The following is a 24,304-nucleotide window of genomic DNA, read 5'->3' as shown; positions in this document are numbered from 1 at the left end:
TCCAACTCCCAAACCCTAACTTCTCTGATGGCATACTTCCCTCCTCCTACTATATCATCTGTGGTAAAATATTGTTCATTATATTTAATCTGAGCTCACTTTTTTCAATGTTTTCATTTACATTGGTGTAGTTTTTGAGCATGTTGATATCCTAATACTCCTTTAAAAAAAAAGTTCTTCATCAGTTCATACAAGGGCTTGTGGGTTTTTCATAATCATTAATTCTTATATATGCAATCTTGAAAACAGAAGGGCTTCTTACCACAGGGCATATTACCCTGTGGACCATAGTAACTGGACTGGGTCATTGTCCACCATCTCGGTCATTGAAACTTTCCTTGTGCCTGTGAAAATAACATTTCTGATATGGTACAGTATTACAATGCCAGGTAGACTCATAGTTATGTGAATACAACTGCCATTGTGATCAATTAATGAATTCTGCCAACTCTAGTTAAAAATCATACACATTTTTAATAGAAACCCGCTATGTTTTTCTTTGCATGACCTAATCCAAGCTGCATGCCACATGAAAACATTTCTTGCAAAACCTCCCTATGTTGACTTATTACCACGGGTCTTGCAACTTTCCACCTGGTGGTGCCTCAGAAGCTTTCTTGCTTTTAATTACTTACCAAACTTTGAAGTGCAGTATTTAGTGAATAATATTTTTCCCTTATTGTAACTGGCATGTGTTTTCCACATATATTAATGATGCTTCTCTTGTGAAAAGGTACTTGTGCAAAGTTGACTTTTTTTTTTCTTAATGTGATGAGCAATAAGAAGAGATACTTGCATTCCATGAATTAGGAATAAAATTGCTACACCTCTTAATACCTTTGTTCTCTTCCTTATTTAAATTGCAGGCTGTGTTGGAACTGGTTTGTATGTTGTTTAAATGTGGAGATTAAACCTTCTAATTAGGGTAATTACTGGGTAAGAGATGACAGTCCAGAGAGAAAGGAAGAAAGAGACTGCTTTCATAAATGAGGTACAGGGTGGGAGGAAGGAACTTGATCACTACCAGTCCAGAATATGCAACTTGTAGGGTGGAGCAACCCTGGGTCTCTTCTGGGATTGGTTTAAGAAAGGGGAGAAGGGAGTACATACTTAAGCTTTGTGAAAGATGACCAGAGCACCCAAATACTAATAAGGTGGAAGGACTCTAAGCACCAGCCCGCTGCCTGAAATAAATATTAGTAAGTAAGATTTATTTTTATTTATTTTCCATTTTTTATTTAGGCAATTGTGACAGCCATATAGGAATCCTGTCCCAGGGTTTGTGGCTATCAGATAAGAGGGTTTTCATTTCTTTGTTGAGAGAAGATTTGGGTACTATTAAATTTTCTCTTTTCCTACCCTTTCTCATCTCCTTTCCACTCTTAAGAAAATAAGCTTGTTCCATTGTTCATTCTTCTAAATGGTTATCTTCAGGAGCAACTAACATATATAGCTATTATGGTGCCCCAGAGTCATTCAGTTGTGAATAGTATTTCTTCTTAGTTCCAAAATTCGCATAAGATATGGTGGTGCTGACTGCCAGATTTATTTAGTAGAGTTAGAGCATTAGTGAGCACAATTTTTTTAAAAACTTGATCAAGCTCATTTAGAAATGTAGGTGCCATTTTTCAGGCTTCTTAAATACATAACAGATAGTGGGAATTTTAGATAAATATGTAAAAAGTATTTGGAAGCTAATTGTCATTTTAAAATAATTTGATTCAAATGAGTTTTCCTTCCAAGAATAAAAATTATAATAATAGATAAATTATTCCTGTAAATTCCCAGTCTTTTATGATCAGTTTGCCAAAGTTTTGCTAAAATTACTCATTCATCTTTTATTCCAGATGTATGCCCCTGCCTACCAAAACTTCTTAAAAAAAACTTCTTGCAAAAATTAATTAGTTGGACTTGAGTTTAAATCCTAGTTTTGTTACTATACTTAGAACTTTGGGCAGATCACTTAAACTCTGGAACTTATTTTCTTCATCATTAAAATTAGGGGGTTGAACCACATCACATCTCTTCCACTTCTAGAACTATGAGCTTGTGATTTCCAAAAGAAAATTTTACTTTCTTTATTGTGTATTAAGAACACCTTGGGCATTTCATTAATTATTTCATTTTGAGTATAAAGAAAAATTTAGATAATCTTGAAGAAATTGGCCTTTGTGTTTTTGAAGTATATAACTACTTCAAGAATTGTAAAATTCCAAAGTGAATACTTATACCATTCATTTTAGTTGACCAGCCAACCTTTCGATTGTGCTAGCACTCTTTATAGTAAAAATTATGATTTTAAATAGCTACTCAATGTGGCATCTATAAAATGTTTTCAGTTTTAATTCCTGCCATAAAGTAGTATCCAGTTTTTATTATCATGAATACTGACCACCATATGCCAGTGGATGGATTTGTTTTGCATAATTGAATGAATTTTCACTTTTAAGAAAGCCTCTTTAAGAAAGCATAAAGGCTATGATTGGTCTCTCTTTTATATACTAAAATTGGAAACAAATTCATTTAAATGTGGAAAGTAATTGCAAGAGTTACTTTTGAAGACAATCTTTCCACCATTCAAATTATGCATGACATTTTACTTAAAAACTTTCAGAAAAAAATAATATATAAAACATATGTGTTTTTTTAAAAAAATTCCAAATTAAATTGTACATTTTAGAAGATTGAGAGGGTAGATTGACTGGAGAGTGACTTCTGATTCTTTTATATTAAGTGTTTTAAGTAAAAATAATTTAGACATCCAGAAAAATCATCACTTAGGTGTTTTCTGAAATTAAAAATTGCTTATGCTATTAAAAATTACCACCATACTCATTAAAATTTGAATTTTACACACATATTATTCACTAATAATTTTTTCAATACCACACAATTTACAAATCTTAATTGTCATTTCTTTTAGAGATATATTTATGGCTAAGATTGTAACTGGCTGGGAATTATGGCATACAATGGAAAATACAACGGAGTTTTAACCACACTGTTGCAGATATCTATAAAAGGAGTATCTTATTCATACTGAAGTTAAGTCCATAATTAGCTACTATTAGTAATGATTCCTTTCACATTTGTAAAACTTTAATCCATTGAATACATTTTGAGAACTTGATCTGGAGTATATTTCTAGGGCAAACAATAAGGCAAAATTTCAAATTTCTTGGTATTATGTAATATGTAAGCCCCTGGCTGCTTCACAGTGTAATGAATTTAAGGTGAACCTATTTACAAGTGACTGCACAAATTAGATGTTTGATTATATTGTTTGAACTCTCCTGAATCATTAAATTTTGAGCTTTGTCCTTTTCAACATTTTTTTTCTAATTTGTGTTAAAGCACATTGTCTCAATCAGTTTTCTCCACTGATAAATAGCTTCTGGATTACAATGTTTAGTTTTTTTAAACTCTTTAATTATTAAGGTATAGAGACTCAACTTTTATTTAGTCAAATTCAACTTCTTTGTATTGTCCATATTACTTGGAACATTTTCTAAGTTGTGTGTGTGTGTATGTTTGTGTGTATGTGTGCGCATGCACGCGTGTGCACCAACTCAATTTGCATCCAAAGAGCCAATCTTTTCCCTTATGTGGTAGATGTTAGGGAGATTTTCTCAGTTGTTATAATTGGACAAAGAAGAAAATTAGGAAGATATTAAAAGCCTCCCTATTGGTTCTCATATCTATGGAATTCCCAGTCTATATTTACCAGCAAATGTTCACCTTCTTAATACTTTACAGAAATATGAATTTCTATAAAGTTATAAGTGCTCCCAGTTAATAGCAATCTGTGTAATATAAAACTTTTAAAAATTAAAACCAGGAAGGAATGTATAAGACATCTGGGATGGAACCCATAATTTGAATTAAATGTTTTCTTTCTCAACTTTAGTCATATTGATAATGTTATAAAATAGAAGAGAAACTAAATGGGCTATGTTATACTAAGCAGAAAAATTTGGTATAAATAAAAAATATTTTCCTCCATAAGCAATAATTCTTGTTATTCTTTTTTTCCTTAGCTCCTGCCAATGTACCACCTCCTTCTAACTAACCATAATTAAACACTAAACATTTGAGTTATGTTCCTGTGGAATTACATAGAACAGAAACTACCTTGCCAGTGAAAGGCATGCATGCAAGATTAGATTTTTAGTTTGATTTTTGTAAGAAAACTCTAGAAATGATACACTAGAAGCCAGAATCCCATTGATAAGATATTTAGGCTTTATCTTTAAAACTTAGGGATTATAGAAAAGTTATTATTTTTATAACCCTACTGAAAAGACCCAAAACGAAAAATGTTTCCTAAATCAGTTACCTATTCTGTGCTCCAGATTAGAATCATTCATTTCTATTTTTGTGACTCTGTTTACCATTCTTTCCTTTCTCAAACTCCATACAAATGATAGTATTATCATTAAAATATTTTTTCTGGAATGTCCTATACTTTTACTTTGTTTATGTTCCTGACAGCGCCAAAAATGAAATGCTAAAATTTTACATCTAGTTATAATATTGTGATGGGGATAGAAATTAGTGGGCAGTTTTTGTGTTGGCATGCATAGCCAATTGTAATGATTTTGGATTAAGGTTTCTTTTATTTGCTTTTTTGCACCTCTAAGAAACAGTTATCTTGGTTAAAATGAAAAAAAGTTATCTGCTTCCTTTAAGATATTCCTAGATGATAATTCATAATTCAGCCCTCCAGTTCTTTACAACATATTTTCATATATTAATTATTAGATATGTGTGCTACTCAAATTTAGAAGAAATGAGAATTTTTTTCCGAGTCAGAATTTGGGTGTATAGGAACGTAAGTTAACTTTTTATGGATAAAATACAAAAATAACAGCTCCCTGGTTATTCTGGAAAAATGGACAGTAATTATAGCAGCACCAACTAATGACATTTAATATTGAGTGAGGTAGATATTGAAATCATGTATGTTTTTGAGCATGTGAGTTAGAGTAGTTTTGTTTAATACAATTATTCTTTAAAAATAGAGGATGAAAAGGTTCTCTTTTTACACATGTGGTACCTACTATTATAATGTCCATAAGGTCTCCAAAAAAAAAAAAACTTCCTTTAATTATACTTAATGAAACATTCTCTTCAGGGCCTGAATAGTCTTACAGGTGATATTTATCCACATGGACACATTAGTTTAGAGGTGTTTTGTAGGGTGAGTTTATTTCTACCGTAGGAAGATAGATCATCATGAAGGCTGGATAAGAAATTAAACTAACTTCACTTCTTTTGAGAAAAAAAAGGGGGAAGAGTGGTATTTACTGAGTTTTCCCCCCAATGAATAATCTTTCACTAAGAATATAAAATTTATGTTCCATACAATTTAGGATATAGGATTACAATAATGACTTACATTTACATAGCAGTATAAGATCTTCAAAATCATTTAAAGTTTTTTTTTAATAGCTCTTTTAAAAATCATTGTAGAAAGATGTAAAACATTAGTGATCCTCTGAGAGTTTAAGTACCAAAGATTTTTAAAAATGTAATCCTTAACTATATTGTCCTTTAAACCTATCTAATATTCTTAGTATTTCATCTGTTTGGAACAAAAATATAATATTAGCAATAACTCCTGATGTGTAAGATTTTTTCATCTCATAGTTCTTATTAATACTATCTATATGCTTGTATGAATAGACTTTTGAAGTTGGAACTTTTTAAATTATATATTATTTTTGAAATGCGGTTATGCTCAAGGGTAAAGTTATGATGAAATGTTTCTTTGTGAACACTGGGGCTAGACAGAACCTGACTAAACCTGCATTAGAAGCCACCTGGTGTCCATTTTGCTTGCTCAGCATTCATTAAAGCATATAGGTTTAATCATTTATGATGTTTCAGTGCACTTAGATTGGATTGCAGATGTTGGACTTTTTCATAAGTGAATCTTCTGTCCATTAAGTAAATTATTGGAAAATATTTTGCAACATGGTTTAATAAAACATGTTTCATCTTATTAATTAGTGGCGTCAGTTGTCCTTAAAAACAAAAACAAACCCTCCCCCCAAAAAAGCTAGTCCAAACTACCAATGTAAGATAGCTAATAAGAGAAGTGTAAAAATTTTAGTAAGGCAAATTCACACCTAATTTTATATACATTTGCAACTCTCTTCTGATTTAGTTTTATTAACATCTCTGTGACATTTGAGAAACTATTACTTTACCAAAAAGAAAGGTGGCTTTTCAAAAATGATTTTAGTCTTTATTCAAGAAAGACATGGTCATAATTAGAGTAATATATTAACTCATCACAATTATGAAATTTTAAAATGAATTAAAAATTGTATTTGGGGGTTATTGAAGAAAATTCCCAAACTTTAAAATAATATAAAATACATTAAAGCATGCTGTCATGAGAATGTGTAGAAATGAATAGCAATAGGAATTTACATTTGTCTTTTTAAAAGGATTCTTTTCTTTATAAGTATTAAACCCATATAAAAATGTATCCTTTCTGGTCAGTTTGATTATATAACATACTGCAAAAGAAATTATTTTTTAAAAACATACCACTATCACTGAGGATAAGAAGCTTCTTTCTGACAGGATATTTTTTAAGTTCTCAGCATATAGTAGATTGTGATTAATGACTTTTAAGACATAGGAAGATTTACAAAGAATTATATAAAATGTAGATGATAAGGGAGCAGCTAGGTGGCACAGTGGATAGAACAACAGACCTGAACTCAGGAGGACCTGAGTTCAAATGTGGCCTCAGACACTTAACACTTCCTAGCTGTGTGACCCTGGGCAAGTCACTTAACCCCAATTGTCAGGGGGCGGGGGGGGGGGAGGGGGGGAAGGGGAGGAATGTAGATAACAAAAAAAGTAATAGAAGGAAATAACACAGCATTTTATTTTAATCCTGAAATTTTTTAATAAGAGCGCCTATATACTTTTTATGTTAAAAATCATTTCAAATGAGAGAGCTTGTGAAGTGTTTTGCAAAACTTAAAACACTGTATAAATGCTAGCAGTTATCATCGTCACCATCATCATCGTCACCATCATCATCATCATCATCATGTAATTCACGTTAATGACAACTTTATTATTAAAAGTAGATACCATTGTTTCTTTCCTTAGAAATAGCATTTCCCTTATGGTTTTGGTTTCTATTTGCAATAGCCTATTTGTGCTAGAATTCTGATGTTAAAATCATTCAGTAGGCCTCATTGTTTTCTATGTGAAATTTAAAATATAAAAATTTCTTAGCATGGATCAAATTTGTCTTTCTTTTTAAAAATGGTTTCTTGATGCTTTAAAAAAACACTTCAGTTTACAGTTTACAGATATACTTCAATATTTGGTGATAATTAAACCATTAGCAACTTGGTAGATAATAAATATCTTGGTGCCTTATGTTTGCCTGATTGATTTTTAATTGTTATTTATCTGTTTCAGTGTCAAAGATAGCATACATATGATAGACATTTACTAATCCCCCACTGTGTGTGGCTTTTATGTTAAAAGTTGAATGATACAGAAAGTTTAGATTAAATGGGTGTCTGTGCCTACATAGAATTTGCAGTGTAATAGAGTATTCGTCTAGATAAGAAACAAAAACCATTATAGTCTCAGACTTTATATATCCTTAAACAATATTTTTCAAAATTTAGAGACATTTCATTTTGATTTCACCTCAAAGAATTTTCATTTTAGTAGCATGTTAACACTGATTTGATTTCTTTTGTCGTTAATATTGGTTTAGATTAAATCTTTGAAACACACAGCATTTCAAATGTCCTATCACAGTATCCTACTTAGTAGCAGCTGTTTGTGTGGATGCTTTGTTCATGTTATTTGATAATACTAAGGGATAAAGCTTTGCTTTCATGTAAAAAACCTCACAATAAAGATGAAAGTGAACAGTATTTTTAAACATTTTTTAGGTAAAACTTGAAAAGACCTTTCTAGTGTTCTGTTAAGTGGAAGTAAAGGTGAAAGGATGTATGGTTGCTAATTATATGTATATATTGTCTTATACTTATGTAACTTTTTGAACATTTGTGAAGGGATTTTAAGAAAATTGTATCCTATCAAGAGAATCAGTGGAAAAAAATGTGAAAGAAGATAGTCTAGCCAATGCAAGTTTCAGACTGTATTATCAAGTGGTAATTAATCAGAACAATCTGATACTTGCTAAGAGTGGTGAGTAAAGGGAATAGATTAAGTACAAATTATATTATAGTAAATGACCATAGTAATATATATGATAAACCCAGAGATTCAAGTTTTTGGAATAAAAACTCAGGTAAAACTGGAAAACAGTATGGCAGAAACTAGGTATAGACCATTTTCTCACATTGTATACCAAAATAAGATCAAAAGTGGTATGTGATTTACCCATATAGGATGATACTATAAGCATATTAAGAGAGCATAGAATAGTTTATCTGTCATATTTTTGGATAAGGGAAGAATTTAGCACAAAAGAAGATGTAGAGAATATTGCAAAATGTAATATAGTTTTAATTATACAAAATTACAAAGCTTTTCCACAGGGAAAACCAATGCAACCAAAATTAGAAAAAAAGCAGAAAGGTGGGGGAATTTTTTTTTTGGTGACAATTATTGTGAACTCATTTCTTAAAAGTATAGAGAACTGAATCAAATTTATGAAAGTGTAAGTCATTCCCCAGTTGATAAATGGTCAAAAGATATAAATGGGCAAGTGAAGAAATCAAAGCTGTCTTTAGATATAGGGGGGTGGGGGTGGGAAATGGTCTAAATCACTAAAAGAAGTGCAGATTAAAATAACTTTGAGATATCATCCCTCACGTATCAGATTGACTAATATAACAAAAAAAGGAAAATGTTAGAAAACTGGAACACCATTGTTGGTGGAAATTTTTAATTGATCCAGACATTCTGGAGAGCAATTTGGAACTATGCCCAAAGGGCTATAAAAACTGTCTTATATACCCTTTGATCCAGCAATACCACTGCTAGGTCTATATCCCAGAGATATCCAAAGAAGGGGGAACATTCTTATTTTTATAAAAATATTAATAGCTTCTCTTTTTGTGATAGCTAAGATTTAGAAATTGAAGGAATACCCATAAAGTGGGGAATGGCAAAACAAGCTGTGGTATAAGATTGTAATAGAATATTATTGTATATAAGAACTGACAAGCAGGATGACTTCAGAAAAACCTGAAAAGACTTACATGAACTGATATGTAGTTAAATGAATAAAACCAGGAAAACATTGTACACAGTAATAGCAATATTGTAACATACTATCTGCTTCCAGAAAAAGAACTGATGTTGTTTGAATACATACTAAAAAGCATGCTATTTTTCACATTCTTTTTTTTTAATGTAAGTCTTATATAAAATGATTAAAATGTTTTGTATAATTGTACATGTATAGCCTATATCTACTTACTGTTTCAGAGAGGGGGAGAGGAGAAAGGAATAGAATTTGCAACTTTTTGGCAACAATTTAAAAGAAATATGTTAAGAGATTGGAAAAGAGAAAAAAAAAAAACTGTCTAATTATATCTATCAGAAAACAACCCTGAAGGCAGAATGTTCCCGCAGAGACTTATGGTCCTTGAGACTTTAGACTTTCCTTCCTTCCTTCTTTCTTTTGTTTTTGTTTTTGTTGGGGATCAAGTTGGTTTTGTTCCTGAATTCTCCCTAGTTACCTGGGCTTTGTCTTCGTTGATGTGGAAAGTGTTTGAATGAGACTCATTCTTAAAACTATTTGTCAATGCAAGTGGGGGTGGGGGAAGAAGAGGGGATATAGATGTTATGAGGGGAGTCTTGGTTTCTGACAAGGGTGGGAAGGAATTTTTAGACTTTGAGGCAATTCTTGTAAAAATTAAATGAAAAAAGCATTTTTCTGTCTGTGTGATTATCTCCTAATCCAAGGGGAAAAGGAAAACTACTGGTTTCTATTGTGTCGCTGCAACTAAAAGCTCTTCTGTGTATGGTTTTCAAAGGTCATATTGCTTTAATTCTGGTTTGGGCCTTGTTTGTGTTGAATTTCAGCCAGCAAATCTTCAGTATACAAGAGAATTTGAGATCCCCATCCCCCTCCCCGTTTCTTCTGTTTTTGCTCAGTGTAAACAGTTCCTGCCCTAGTAACATAGACAAATATAGCAGAGAACCCTTTTCTGGGAGAAGACGTCTCTCTAAGCATTTTTTAACCATTTTTGGGAAGAATTGATCCATCTATGTTTGTGAGACAGAGAACAATGGAGAGGGAGGCAATAGCTGTAAATTGAAGTGACATCATATGTATTGCTCCCATTGATCCTCTTTTAGTCTCCAGCCAGGATAAAAGGAAACGGCATCAGGGAGGAAGTCTGCCTCATTTAGGCACAGATCCCAGTGTGATAATGGAGTAATAATAGAAATCACTCCACTGTCAATCGGCTGCTGCATTAGTACGAGGCACATTTCCCCTCTGAGGAGGCTTTCAATGACTTCATTCAAGGGCAGGCTGGAGCAGATAAGATATGCAGCCGACCAGCTGTATTCCTTTACTGGTTTCCACCCTGACTTTGGGGTACAGGGCAGGCAGTAGCAGGCGGCCCATAGTGTCATGTCATGTTTCATGCCTGTGAAAGGTCAGTAGTCGTATATTTCAGTGACATTTTTCTGGGGAAATAGGGGATCCTGGCATTTGTTGTATTATGCTCATGCAAGCAATAACAGCAACCTCATTTGTGTGGGTGGTCTTCTGGGAATCAGGTTTGATGACCTGGTAAACATCACTAAGAGTTTTTGAAGCAGCAGAGTTTGTTTTCTTTGTGCTTCTTGCAGGTTGAGATGGGTTTGGAAAATTCTTATTTTCTTTCCAAGGGCCTGTGTAGAAACTCCTCCAAACCATTCAGAGCCTTGTGGTTTTGCTTTACCACTAAGTTGGCTGATGAAAAAAATACAAGACAGACTTTTTTCCTCCTTTCTCATTAATTAGAAACTGTGGCTTTCTCCAAATTTAGAGCAAGAGTAGAAAGCTTTGAAGTGCCAATAAATGGCATTTGTAGTTGGCTGATAGAACTAAGCATTATATTTTTTTTTTGTTGTTTTTGTCGGACAAGTTTTATGGTTTTATAAGACTCTGTCTTTCAAGTACACACGCAGTGTTGGTGTTCCACAGACTTATTTTGGTTGAGTTTTTGAGTCTGATGAATTTTTAAAGTACTGGCCTGCTCTTCACATGGAAAAAAACCAGTACAGAAAAAAATTCCTTGTTTGTCAAGTAAAGGAAAACAGATTTCTATTCCTGTCACTGTTTAGATATGTTTGTGAACCATAAGGAAAAGGAAAGCAATATTAGTCACGTTTAAGGTAATGGAAGATACTGCTCAGGATACTTAATTTTTTTTTCTTGACCATTTGGTAACAAAGATGAGGCTGTATCTGCCCCAGCATTGGTATATCAAAACACAGTTGCCCTAAAGTCTTGTGAAATTAAAGTAATTTGATTTTTACATGATGGAAGTAGAACAATCTGCAAAATATGTCTTCCATTACCATCACACCAGCTGCCAGGGAGAGATTCCCATCACAATACAATATTGTATTCTGAACATATTTAATAGTATAAGAAATCCTTTGATTGTTTTTAAACATTTTTATTTTTGCCATATTTCTTTTAGTTATGAGGTGCCCTTACACAGTGAACTATTTATGTGACATTTTGCTTTGAAACAGTTCTAGGAAGTCTGAAATTCTTTTTTAAAATACCAGGAATACATTAAAATTAGCATAATTTAAAAACCAAGAAATGTAAAAAAAGAATTAATTTAAAGCATTCATTAAGAAATCCTAATTCTATGTTTAACTGTATCCATTTGTTTAGAAAAACACATTTCTCCCTAAATCTAAAAGGGAGTGGGACAGGAGGACACAAACTTTTAAACAATTAAAAGACAGATGGCTACAATTTATTTCTCATGTAGGCTAATTCCTACAATTCTACTCCAAGGAACTGGAAAGAAGAAATCTGCAAACATTAGTATGGAATGTGTTCGTTGTATTTATAAAGTTCCCACATTGAATTTTGCCCTCTTTGAACAAGCTGGGTCTTGCATCCAACAGACCTGTTCCTTGTTGCCGAAAAGGGGGGAAAAGTGAAAGGAATGTGCTTATATGAGTGTATGTGTTACCTTTTAGCTTTTTAGTTAAGAACAAAGCTTGAAGTTTTATGTCCACCAACACTTGTGTAATTTAAAATCTTCCAATTTCTTTCTCCGCTCCGAACTTCTAATGGCCTGTTTAGAAGTGTATGACTTGGTCTTAAATATTTTCTTTGACTGAAATTTATTATGGAAAAAACTATCAACAATTCTTTTAGATGAAATGTGTGTGTGTTTAAATAATGGATAGGACTTAAAGGGTCTTCAGAAGTCATCTAATCTAACCCTATTTTACAGTAAAGAAAACTGAGTTTTCTAGAGTTAAGTGGCTTGCAAAATGTTCACTGTAAGTAGTTGAGCTAGGATTGAGATTCAGATCCTTTGTCTTTTCATACAATCAAGTTTGAAAAAGATGGAAAAAAGTTAAAATTGTTTTGGCACAAATTCTTGTAACTATATATAATTGAGTTTTTGTTGTGCTAACTCAGGGTTTCTTTGCCTTTTATAAATTGAATTGAAGTAGATTGTTCTAAATCAGTTCCCAAACTTGACTTAAAACAATAGCTCTTTGTTGGGGCTGCACACAATAAGGATGAAGGTAGTGGCTTTTCTTCTTGCCCTTTTATTTTCTGAAGTTCTCAGAATTAGGAGATACTAGTTTCTGTTTGTATTTGTTTTCCAGATAAGGGAAGGATTCCTTATAGGTAATTGATATTTTGCCTCAGTATTATGCTTTTAGATGTTGTAAAAGACAGGTTAGCACTTTGCTTGATTTTATTATTATATCATTGAATTATTATTGTTATTATACCATTGCTGGTTTTCCTAGGATCAGTGCATGCAGTTTCAATTTGTATTTGTAAAACATTTTTTGTAAGAGGATTTTCATAGTTTTCAAGGCTGGTCTCAGCCTACTCTTCCAGACATATCACATCCTTCACCAACTCCCGAACACTGTGCATTTTCTGCCACTGTACTAATAATCATAGCTGACATTTATATAGTGCTCAACAAAGATTGACAGTATTTTACTTACATTTTTATTGGATCCTTATATACTTTCCAAGGTTATAGATCCCATTAATTTATAGATGTGGAAACTGAGGCTCAGAGAGATAAAGCTTTTTATCTGTGATCACATAACAAGAAAATATCCAAAGCAGGATTTTTATATCACCTACAGTACCCATCATGGGGCCCTGAATGTAGTAGTCACTTATAAAATTGCTTAAAAAAAGAAGTATTAGAAGAAAGATAAAGTAGTCCTGGGAGTTGGCACCTTAACCACCTTGTTGAGGTCAGGAACCGAATGTTGAGGTGTAGACCACATGTTGAGGTCTACATTTGGGGTACCTAAATGAAATTAGGGTTTAGTTAAGGTCTAGTGGCAGGTTTGGGGTACAGGGAGTCAAACAGAGTTCCCCTGCAACCCCCTTAGGTTCGGCGCAAGGATACGGCAGTATATGAGGTCTAGTAGCGGCGCGGATTCCCAATAAAAGCATTTATTGGCCCAGAGAGCTAGATTAATAAAAGAGGTTTATTATTGAGTTTAGAAGTGGGAGATAGGTGAAGGTAGAGATAAGGAGGGCACTGGACAGAGGGTCCAGTGGACAGAGGGTCCTCACATGGCGACCATGTTTGGAATCTCTGCAAAGAGGGGTTCCCAGTGTGGTCCTTTTAAGTCGGAGACTTAGCTCGAGGGGCTTTGGGTTGTAGCCCCAGAGTTGGCTCAGATCCGGGTGGGGCTGGGACAGGTCCGGACCTTCTATTGGAATTCAAAGGGACCAGGATTTGTGAGTCAAAGGGTAATTTACATTAGCTAGGGGGGGTTGGGAATCAAAGATTGGAATCTTTCCCGCATCAACCTCAGATTGTTTGTTTCCTTTTTAAAAATCTCATAAAATGTAATTATATACATGATAATTCTTTAAAAAACAGCAGTTATGTTGAAATTTTTTGCTTCCAAAGACATTTCATAAACATCAAAAAAGAGTATTTTCCAAAAAATGGAAAGAAAAGTGCTAGTAATTCTATGAGTCCAAAGAGAAAACACTTTTGGTGCTATCAGAAGGTTCTAATAATTTTGTTCTAGTAGCAGTATCCTTTTGCTTATTCTAACAGCTAATGATAAACTTGTTACCTTTGGATCCAGATCTTTTTATTTTAATTGGGTGGAACATTCTAATATTCGAGTGAATCTTTGATCTCATTGATGTGGCTAATTTCTCCAATATAGGCTGTAATCCATCCATGCTAGCCCATGTTGTCCATAGTTTGACTCTTGCCCATGTTTTTTTAAATAACTTTGCTATATATTGAATTCACCCAACAAGCTGATGATTTTCTTTTAAATTCTCCTGACATTTCAGGGGATGCCAGTAGAGCATGTAAACTGACCCATCATTCAACACTTGTTTTCAATTAGAACACCAATTTATTTTCTATGTGAAATATATTTCCTTGATAACATGATTCTCCTTTATAATTCCTTATTTGTTATAAACACACACATACACACATATATACTGTGCCCTTTAGGTGATCCCTAATTTCAGTTCTTAAGAGATTATAGTATTACATGACTCAGAGTTATAAGCAGTAATCAAAAAAAAAAAATGGTGTTTAAAAAGATTATTTCAGGGAGAAGTTTGGAGTCATTAAAAGAACGTTAAAGTTTCCCAAAGGGTTCTTTCTGCTGTTTTTAGACTACCTCAGAATACATTTTTAGCACACACAGCCATGCACAACCCAGACATACACACATATAATACACACTGCACTAATTCTATGGATTATCTATTCAATTGTCTATCAGAGTATAGACAATAGGTGTTTTCTAAACCTTGAGTATATTTAAAAAGGGGCTTATCTATGAATAATTCGTATAATGCTATTGTTAAAGGAAGCATTTAAATACTTATTCTCTTGTGTTCTTTATATTTTTATTTCCATTGACTTTTATTTTCTTAAACTGTTAAATTTTAAGGTCAGAAATAAACAGGCGTGCGCGCGCGCACACACACACGGAAGGTCCTGAGACATAGTGCTTGTATCCCCATGTTTATTAGCATTTTTCAGGATCACATGTTTAGAAAAATGAATGACACCCTCTTCCAACTACTTCTGTGCCTAAAATTGGATAGGCTTTTGAAATTATACTTAAACAATGTTTTGGTTTTTTTTTTTTTTTTTTTTTTCTGTTTCTTAGTCTCTTCCCAGCAAAATGTCATTATTTAACATAGGCATTCCATAAAGGAAGGGACCTAATAAACCATGATCATGTTTCATTAAGATAAAGATGGTTTTTATAATTTCTAAAAATAGAAATGAAATGAAAAGCCATGGAAAATGAGACTTAATTAGGCCCTAGAATCAAGTCTTTCAGAATACTGACAATATAAATTCAGAGGTTTTACAAAAGTCAACTCTAAAGTCTCCCATATTTTAGACACATACTATAATTATGCAGGTTACTCTAGACTTGTTGTCTTTGCTGTGTTTTCATTTAATTACTCAGTAAACTAAAAGTTCTGTTCTCATGATACATTTTATTTTACTCTTAGCTTCTTCCAGACCAGCTGGTCTTACTTCTGGAGTCTCTGCTAGAGGAGAAGACATTGTGTCCCAGAATTCTGCAGAGTCTAGAGAAAACGTACCACCTCCGGGAGCAGGATGCAGAGGTAATTCATTAACAGTCCCACTGAGATATTAAATAGAGTGTCTTAGCTATTGGCTAGGAACGTTGGCATTCCGTTAGAACCCTGGGCTATTCAAGCTACTTTTTTTCATTAGTAAAAGCTGTGTAACTGCTTTATTTGTGAAGAAAGAAAAGAAATGTATGACTTATTTCATCTGTTTTCTGATTATGTTTGCCTGTGTACAGTATTAACCTCCTTATGTTACTTTAGACATTATGACATTCTGCTTCATGATGTTTTCACTTATTTAGACTTTTTGAGGTCCCTAGCTATTTTCATAACTTAAATTATTAACACTCACATGCATGACCTCAGGGAATAATAAGCAGGCAGACACAGAAATGGGAGGATGTCTGTTAACATAGGTACACATCAGATCCTGTAATAGTTTTGAATTCTAAAGTTAGGGTGGAGTGTATGTAATCTTGCAGGTTGGCAAAAGAGATGCTGTTACACATTAATGAATCTTTGACAGAATTTGTTAGAACTTGTTGTTTGCATTTAGTTAGGACAGGAAGGGGACCATATGTGAAGGAAATGAAAGCTAAAGCTATTAAAGCCATGTTTGAAAAGCAAGACTGGACATTTGTGAGGAAACAAAATTATTTTAACCCTAAAATTGTTTTTTGTTTAGTATATCATATGTATAAGAAAGGGAATAAAAATGTAATGTAAGCCCTTAGGTAAATACAGTTTGTGATAGTTTAATGTATTTTAGTGAATGTTGCAGCTGTTTAATAATCATAGAAGGAAAATTAAGACTGTAAAAAGGGAAATCTTATGTGAAACAGATTTAAGATGGAATTCCTGCAGCTATTAGGAAAAATGTGCTTATTAAGTGCCATGCCATTTTGAACAATCTAAATTTTCTAGATGAGTGACTAACCTTCAAAAATTAACTGAGTTTGAATTGTATCCAATTAAAAACTGCTCTAAATACTGTAGAAAGTCATTGTGCCCAGTTTATCAAATTATAATCAGAATTGTCTGATAATAATTAAAATTGAGACATATTGAAAAAACTGGCTCATTACTGTTAGATTATAACAGTGAAGTGGATATCAGAGTTCCTCTCAGAATCCCATATATTCAAATGTAATTGAAAAACTCCAGGGTGCAAGGATATAGCTTTTCCCCAATAAGGACAGACCAACTTAACTGTTGCTATTTATTTCAGTTTTTTTTTTCTAATTTTGTTTATATGAGTTTCCAAATGCCAGACTGTTATTTTTAATTAGTGTTCAAACAGACATTTCTATTTATAGCAGTTAGGCTATATTTTAATCATAGCTGAATACCAGTGAAATGTCAGGATTCTATAATGGGCAGTGGACAAATTAAGGAGGTAGCATCAAAGCTGTCACTGTAGAGTTGCCATTTGATGACAGTGAGTTGTGAGATGGCAGGTCTGATTTTCCCTGCCGCTCGGTAAGATGTGAAATGAATCCTGATCATCTCATAATTGCCATTTATTATTCACAAATTTTTAAAGTTGTGAAAAACTACTATAGAGTTTTTTAAGTCCCCAAAATAAAATTGGGATGTATGTCCAAAGGCATAGCACCAATCTCCAAATTTTATTTTTCAAGGTGAAACTGAGATCTGAACAGCTCTTTTAACAAGTAAATAACTAGAGTATGTTACCATTACAGCTTTCTTTGGTCATCAGTTCATAGCCACCCAGTTCCCTTTTAAGGAAATGTTCACAGAGACATAATCACATACCTGAGCAAAAGTTTTTTACTTGTTTCAGAACGAGTTATTCACTGATATTTCCCTGGAATATCTTGTAGACCTGGAAGAATAATAGCATTTTATCCAACTAGGATATTTACCCAAAACTTTGTTGGTTAAATGTAGTTTTACAGAATTTGCTGGCATTGAATTGTGTTTTCCCTTAGTAGCTATAAAAGTGTTAACATTTTATTAGAGAAAAGCCTGATCCTCTTTGTCATTTGTAAAAAGGTCATTAGATCTATGACTTTATTTCATTTGTGCCGCTATGGTTCGCTGATAATTAGTATTTTCTTTCTAGTAGATACCAGTTCTCTCTGTTCTCAGTAATTTTTACATGTAGATAGCAGAGAAAGATGAGGGTGTGTTTCAATTGAATTCAATTGAATATTTTAAAATGACTCTGAAAGTCTTCTACTCATAACATTATGGTATTCTTTCAGACCACTGCACTGGACAGATCAAGCTATGGCATTAAAATGAAACTAGGAAAGAAAGATTCCTTCTCCCTCCCCCATTCCTCTCCCCTTCCTAAACTTTAGTATAGAGAAGGAGCACACACATTTGTGTGTGTGTGTGTGTGTGTGTGTGTGTGTGTGTGTGTGTGTGTGTGTATGTATGTGTCTATGTATATACTACTAATTCCTCTAGCTATCTGTGGCTGTTTATTAACTTTTCAAAATTAACTTTTCAAAAAACCAAAGATGCTTTGATTACTAGTCCTTTTAAGTTTCATTTCTCTATTATATAGAAAGCATTTTTGGTATCTGAAAGATTCTTTTGACTGTTAACTTGTGAAAAGTTTATCATTATTGTCATTACCGTGTATACAAGGTATATAAGTCTAGTCTTGGGCTCACTGTCTCAGTATAGCCCCTGTCAGCTCAGTACATTTCAGCAGACTATTATTGGATAACAATCTACATGGTGATATGTCTCCTTGATTCTAGAATTACCACCTTCTGAATTAGTGTTGAATAATTTTCCAGTTCTCTAAGATGTTCAGTTAGTGGATATGAAATCACCCCAAATTGTCAAGATTATCACTGTGATAAAATGAATAGTCCAAGCAGAAAGAGGGTAAATAGCTGTGTAGTTTTCCTGCTTCAGTTCCACTTCTTAAAAATTGTTTAACAATTTTTTACAATTGTACAATTACAAAAATTGTACAATTACAATTGTTTAACCTTTCCACTGGACTTTTGTCTTTGGATCTTGGGCTTTGTTCTAAACTTCCCTGATCACTGAATTCCAGCTCAGAACATATGAGACTTCTGTGCTTTGAGGCCTCTTGCCTTCTAGGTATTCAAGAGATTCACTGTACTTTCCCATTCTTAAAAATCCTGAGGCAGTTGGGGTTAAGTGACTTGCCCAAGGTCACACAACTGGGCAGTGTTAAGTGTCTGAGGTCAAATTTGAACTCAGGTCTCCCTGACTTCAGGGCTGGTGTTCTATCCACTGCGCCACTCAGCTGCTCCCAGAGCTGGATTTTTGGTAGCTGCTCTTTAGAGTTATTCTTCCAGTACCTTTCTCATCACTGTCCTTTCCTCTGGCCCAGTAAAGTTCCAATACCATAGGATCCAGTAGATCCTGCATCCAGGGATGCAGCAGGATCAAAGACAAAAATTGTAATATCTTTTAATAGACAGATAACAAGGTGATAGTCTAGGCTTAGATGCTAACCTAAGAACAGTGAGTGAAGGGCTTAACTTACCACAGAAGTAAGAAATAATGATGGAATTGGGGACCCTTCAAAGCTGTGACTGCTAAGCCAGTCCGTGACAACATGGCTTTTTGGAGGGCAGTTAGATGGCAGATTGCTAGACTTGTCAAAAAGAGTCAAGAAATTGTATCTTCTCAAGTTCAAATCTAGCTCCAAACATTTATTATCTGTGTTTACTGGACAAATCACTTAACCCTGTTTGCCTCAGTTACCTTAACTGAGGAACTAATTAGCTGGTTGAATACTATCTCAGCCTAACTCAAATGAACAGGAGAAGGAAATAACAAGAAACCCCCCCCCCCCCCAATGAGCTCATGAAGAGTTAGAACAACAAAAATTCCATACTGTAGAAACTATATTTTGTATTTTGTTTCAAATTTCCCTTTTGATCCTTAATGAAGGCCTTATTAAAAACCTTGTCTTGTTATATACTAAGGGAAGAAGAGATTTTCGATGCTGAGACAAGGACAACTAAGCATCTCATAGGTCCATTAGAGGCTAAGAGTTTGGGCCAGGAGCAAAAGTAATAGTTACAACTGTTCAGATAAATGTGGAACAGCCTGTCAAAGAAGTGGAAACTTGGCGACAATTATAAGCACTTTTCCTTTCCTGGATGCTTATTCTTCCTTAGCATTTATTTCCCTGGATCTTTTGATGTCTGTACTTTAGAAAAGGTCTTTTGTTGTTGTTCTTGTTTGGGAAGGGGAATGGGGTGGGAATGGGGTGACTTAGGTGTTTTTGATGTTTGTAACACATAGGAGAACTTTTGTCAATAGGTTTTACTGCCTTTTTTCATTTTGTTAAATAGTGGGATATAAGATCTGTTGCTCAGGAGTTTTGAGTACATAGTTATGGCTCTTTCCTAGAATCATCATCATAATGACATTATTATAACATTGGTTTATCAAGTATTTACTGACCATATTAGCTGGTTGAATACTGTCCCAGCCCAAATCATTCATTTTCATCTGGAATGTGCAAATTCTTACACACACACACACACACACACACACACTTTTTTTTTTTTTTTTTTTTTTTTAAATAAACTGGGGTAGGGTCAAATTTTGTTGTCTTTCATTAAAACAGAGATCGCTCTTGGGTAGTGTGAAATTATATTCCATATTAGAAGGAGAGACAGAATGAAAGCAAATTGAACAATTATATAGTAATTCAGACATCCTGGGACATTTCTTAAAATATTAGATAACTCCTACTTTGCCCAACACAGAAAATGAGTTTTGGAGTAATGTTCTACTCCTATTTTTAGTTAATATTTAGTTAATTTTTATAGTTAATAGTTAATAATAATAATAATACCTATTTTTAGTTAATATAGCTTAAAGATGAACTACCAGGGGGAAAAAAACCTCTATTTTTATTTAATGAATCAAAAAAAAATTCTGTGATCACTTAGTTGTCCATGATGACCAAACAGAGCTGTAAGGCAATAGGAAAAAAATCCTTTATAGGAATAACTTCAGCACTGGAATTTTTTGAACAAATGGCCACAGGTGGGAATAATAAAGATTTAAGAGGTATTACACATCTATTCCTTGGAACAAGAGAGTATTTTTCAAGATCCTCTTTAACCAAAGTAAAAATTCTTTTTTTCTTATAAACTGTGAAAATAGCTTGGGATTGAATTTAGATGAAATTAAGTACCACATTCCTTACTGAGACCTAATAAATAGTCTTAATTTTTAGTCCAAGATTCCCACACCTGGCTAAGTATATGCAGGTGGGTATTGATAACTTGCTGACCACAATTTTAGGAGGTATCAATCTCTAACCATTAACTCCTTGAAGTTTGAAAGTATAAAGCCCAATTATCTACCTTAAAATATATGATAGGAGGTAGCTAGAATTTTTTTTGTATAGGAAATACATTAATCAAAGTGTTTTTATATTAAAAGTAAAATGGTTATAGTGATCCAGAAATGGAATTTTCCAGAGAAAGAGAGACTTATTAGTTGCTAAAGTTAGTTACTATCAGATGCAATAGCTCCTTCAAAAATGAGAATGTTTTGCTTGAGAAGAGGTCCTAGTTTCAGGGATGTTTTGGAAATGAGAGAGAAGTGTCTACATCGAATTACTCTGCCTTACCCAATATGACCTTTGTGAAGCTTTCTCTTCTACTCTGACACCTAACCGTGTTGCCCTACTTTGAGAACTGATCTTCCTCACTACAGGATAAGGAAATTTAAATCTATCGTTCTTTTGAAGTGAAATAAAGCAGCTAGAAATCAGAAGCAACCCCTATAACCTGGTATTGGCAACAGCAATAGTCTGGCCCATGTTCACTTCCACTGGTCATTGTAGACTTGACTGGCTATAGAGATGAGCTGACAAGAGAAGTACTGAACTGTTGCCATTAGTATTACTAATTTTTTTTAAGATGGAATTTTCATATTTGGAGTACTTTTTTTTTTTTTTTAGTTACAAAGAAATATAAATATCTTAAGAATTACTAGGGTACAAATAAAACTACTTTGGTCCACAAATGACTGAACTGCCTTAATCATTTAGTGAAGGAATTAAGGTCATTTAGTAATTGCTCCGGGGATAGTTTTTGCGTTTAGTAATTTTTTAGTCCAAGAGAAAAACTCATTAATTTGTATTCAGATTATTTGGGAAAATGCACAATTTTAAAAATAGGTTCAAATATGATAATACAGAGAAGATATCCAAGTACATTGGAAAAATAAAAAGAGCTGGGAGTGTGTGTACCCTATTTCAAAGAATCATAGAATTTCAGAAGCTAGTAAATCCAACCCATACCAGAATAAGAATAAAAGGGAACAATGTTGTAAAGGACTTTTAAGCATACAATTTATATACAATTAACTATATCAAATTCAACTTTGATATATAATGCAAAGAGGAGTGGACTAGAAGCTGGAAAAATCTGTATTTTGATTAGTAGAATTCAGCCACGACTTAATTACAGGTCAAATCAACCAATCTCATTCTCTATAAATTAGGAGAACTGCATTATATAGTGCCCAGTATCTTTTTTAGCTCGAAAATTCTAAGATTCTCTTCTCATCTATTTACTACACTATCTCAGAACTTCTGATTAGCAACATCTTAATAATACTTCATTTTTTTAGTTTATTACTCTGTATACTTGAAAACAATGACATTATTATAGAAACTTTTTTTTTTTTTTAACATTTCTTGCCATCCTTTTCTCCTGTTAGTTTGAATCAGTGATGTTTGACTTATCTTTAAACAGAACAAAACAAAAAAAACAGCCTTTGTCTCTAATCTTCGCATATAGTCTCCTCAATCCACATTTTCTAGAGGCTGTCAAGAAGAAACTTCCTTTGAAAGGAATGTGCTAAAAACAGAAGGTAAATCCTTAAACTTCTTCCTTCATATTTATTCCTAAATTTGTCAACTACTAATGGAGCCTTTTTTCCCCCTCTGGGGTTCTTGCCTCTAACTTCTTATGAGGAACATGATAAATCAGTCATTCTGTAGTGAACCTGTTGGCAGCCAGTTCACAAACAGTTTCATCCTTACTAATTAAGTCTCTGTCACTTGGTTACAGAGCCATAGGCATGGAACCAAAAAGTTGCTTGGTCACCTGTAGCACCTATGATGGATAAATGTAAGTCTTTCAGAGGTTCTCTCCTAGTAAAAGAGAAAAGGATGTAACCTTGGAAGATGTGAGAACAAAAATCTTCTGTGATTAGCTTTTACCTGCTTTACAGGAAAAGAATGGAAATCTAAGAGAACACATTAGCAAGTAAGGAAAAAGCTACTACTGAATAGTATATTTTATATATTATAGTCCCATCAATAGTATTAGCCTCATTTTGGTTCTTGTAAATATGTTTTCATGCTCACAGGGTCAAAAAAACAACCTTGTGGGTCCTGCCAAAGGGTAGTCTGAATTTTTGAGGTAAATCAGTTTGTTTTTTATTGGACTTAACTCTGGTTCAAGAATCCATTAAAAACTGCATCCCAGACCCTTCCATGTCAATAGGAGCCTCACTGATTCATGATTTATTGGAAGGAAAATTCCAAACTAATCAAAATTAGATTAAAAAAACCCTTAAAGACCATATGCATGGTGTCTCAAAGCAAGGATTATTTTATATTAGCTTTTTCCAAATTTAATTTAGACCATGACTTGGATTATGGTCTGAATGACAAGTTTTGAGGTTTGTTTTTTTTTTTTAATTTGTAAATACTAAAGAATATTAAAAACAAGTAATAATACTATTTATAAGCATTTATATCTTTTCTGTCCTTTTAAACACTCATTTTATCTTAGAACTTCAGACCTGTTCTTCACATGAGTTATAAAAATAAGTTCAGGATTTCTTTCTAATTATGAGGGACTTGAGGGTGCAAAACATGCAGTGAAGTAGATATCAACATTTGCTGAGTTACAATCTTTCTTTCCCTCCTCACCTTGAATCCTCATTTACTATTTGCAAGTATTCTTTCTTCAAAATAGGCAGAATATAATCCTCAGTAGAGTTTTCTTATAGGAAAACTTGAAAAGCAGATAATAATAATTAATTATTTTTTTCTACTAGTAAAATCAGCACCATAGTTATTAATGTTCAATGAACAATTCCATTCTCTTCCTCCTCTAATCCTCTACCTTCTCTTCCTCCTTACTCTCTGTGGATATGGACATGGTAGTGCTGGTATGCCCATCGTCCCCACTGCCAAGGAAGGGGGAAGCAGTTGGATTGATTTTTTTTCCAAAAATAATTTATTTTTCCAATTACATGTAAAGATAGTTTTTAATATTCATTTATGTAAATTTTTGAGTTACAAATTTTTTTCCTCCCTACTTTCCTTACCTTTCCCCTCCCCAAGACAGCAAGCAATTCAATATAGGTTTTATATATGTATATGTGTGTGTGTGTATGTGTGTGTGTGTGTGTGTGTATATATATATATATATATATATATATACACATACATACACACATATGTATACAATCATTTTGAATAGATATCCATATTAATCATTTTGTGAAAGA

The 24,304-nt window shown here is 33.3% G+C and overlaps 1 protein-coding gene across 5 annotated transcripts in view; it reads left to right on the top strand.

Annotated features, from left to right (window-relative positions):
• Positions 1 to 24,304, top strand: part of AOPEP (aminopeptidase O (putative)) — a 490,524-nt gene that overhangs the window by 433,734 nt on the left and 32,486 nt on the right. For 4 of the 5 annotated variants that reach the window (XR_004229430.1, XM_031937724.1, XM_031937716.1 and 1 more), the window contains exon 14: positions 15,707 to 15,823. Coding sequence is in view for 3 of the 5 variants with exons in the window: in XM_031937724.1 (XP_031793584.1) it covers positions 15,707 to 15,823 (117 nt within the window). In the remaining 2 variants the exon portion in view is untranslated. Of the gene's footprint in view, positions 1 to 15,706; positions 15,824 to 24,304 lie in introns of those variants that run through there. The other variant, XR_004229431.1, reaches the window with a different exon arrangement.

The sequence above is a fragment of the Sarcophilus harrisii genome, chromosome 1, assembly GCF_902635505.1.
Source record: "Sarcophilus harrisii chromosome 1, mSarHar1.11, whole genome shotgun sequence".
Taxonomy (NCBI): Eukaryota; Metazoa; Chordata; class Mammalia; order Dasyuromorphia; family Dasyuridae; genus Sarcophilus; species Sarcophilus harrisii.
The sequence above is the reverse complement of the archived record's forward strand: the minus strand, read 5'-3'. Positions and strand labels throughout refer to the sequence as shown.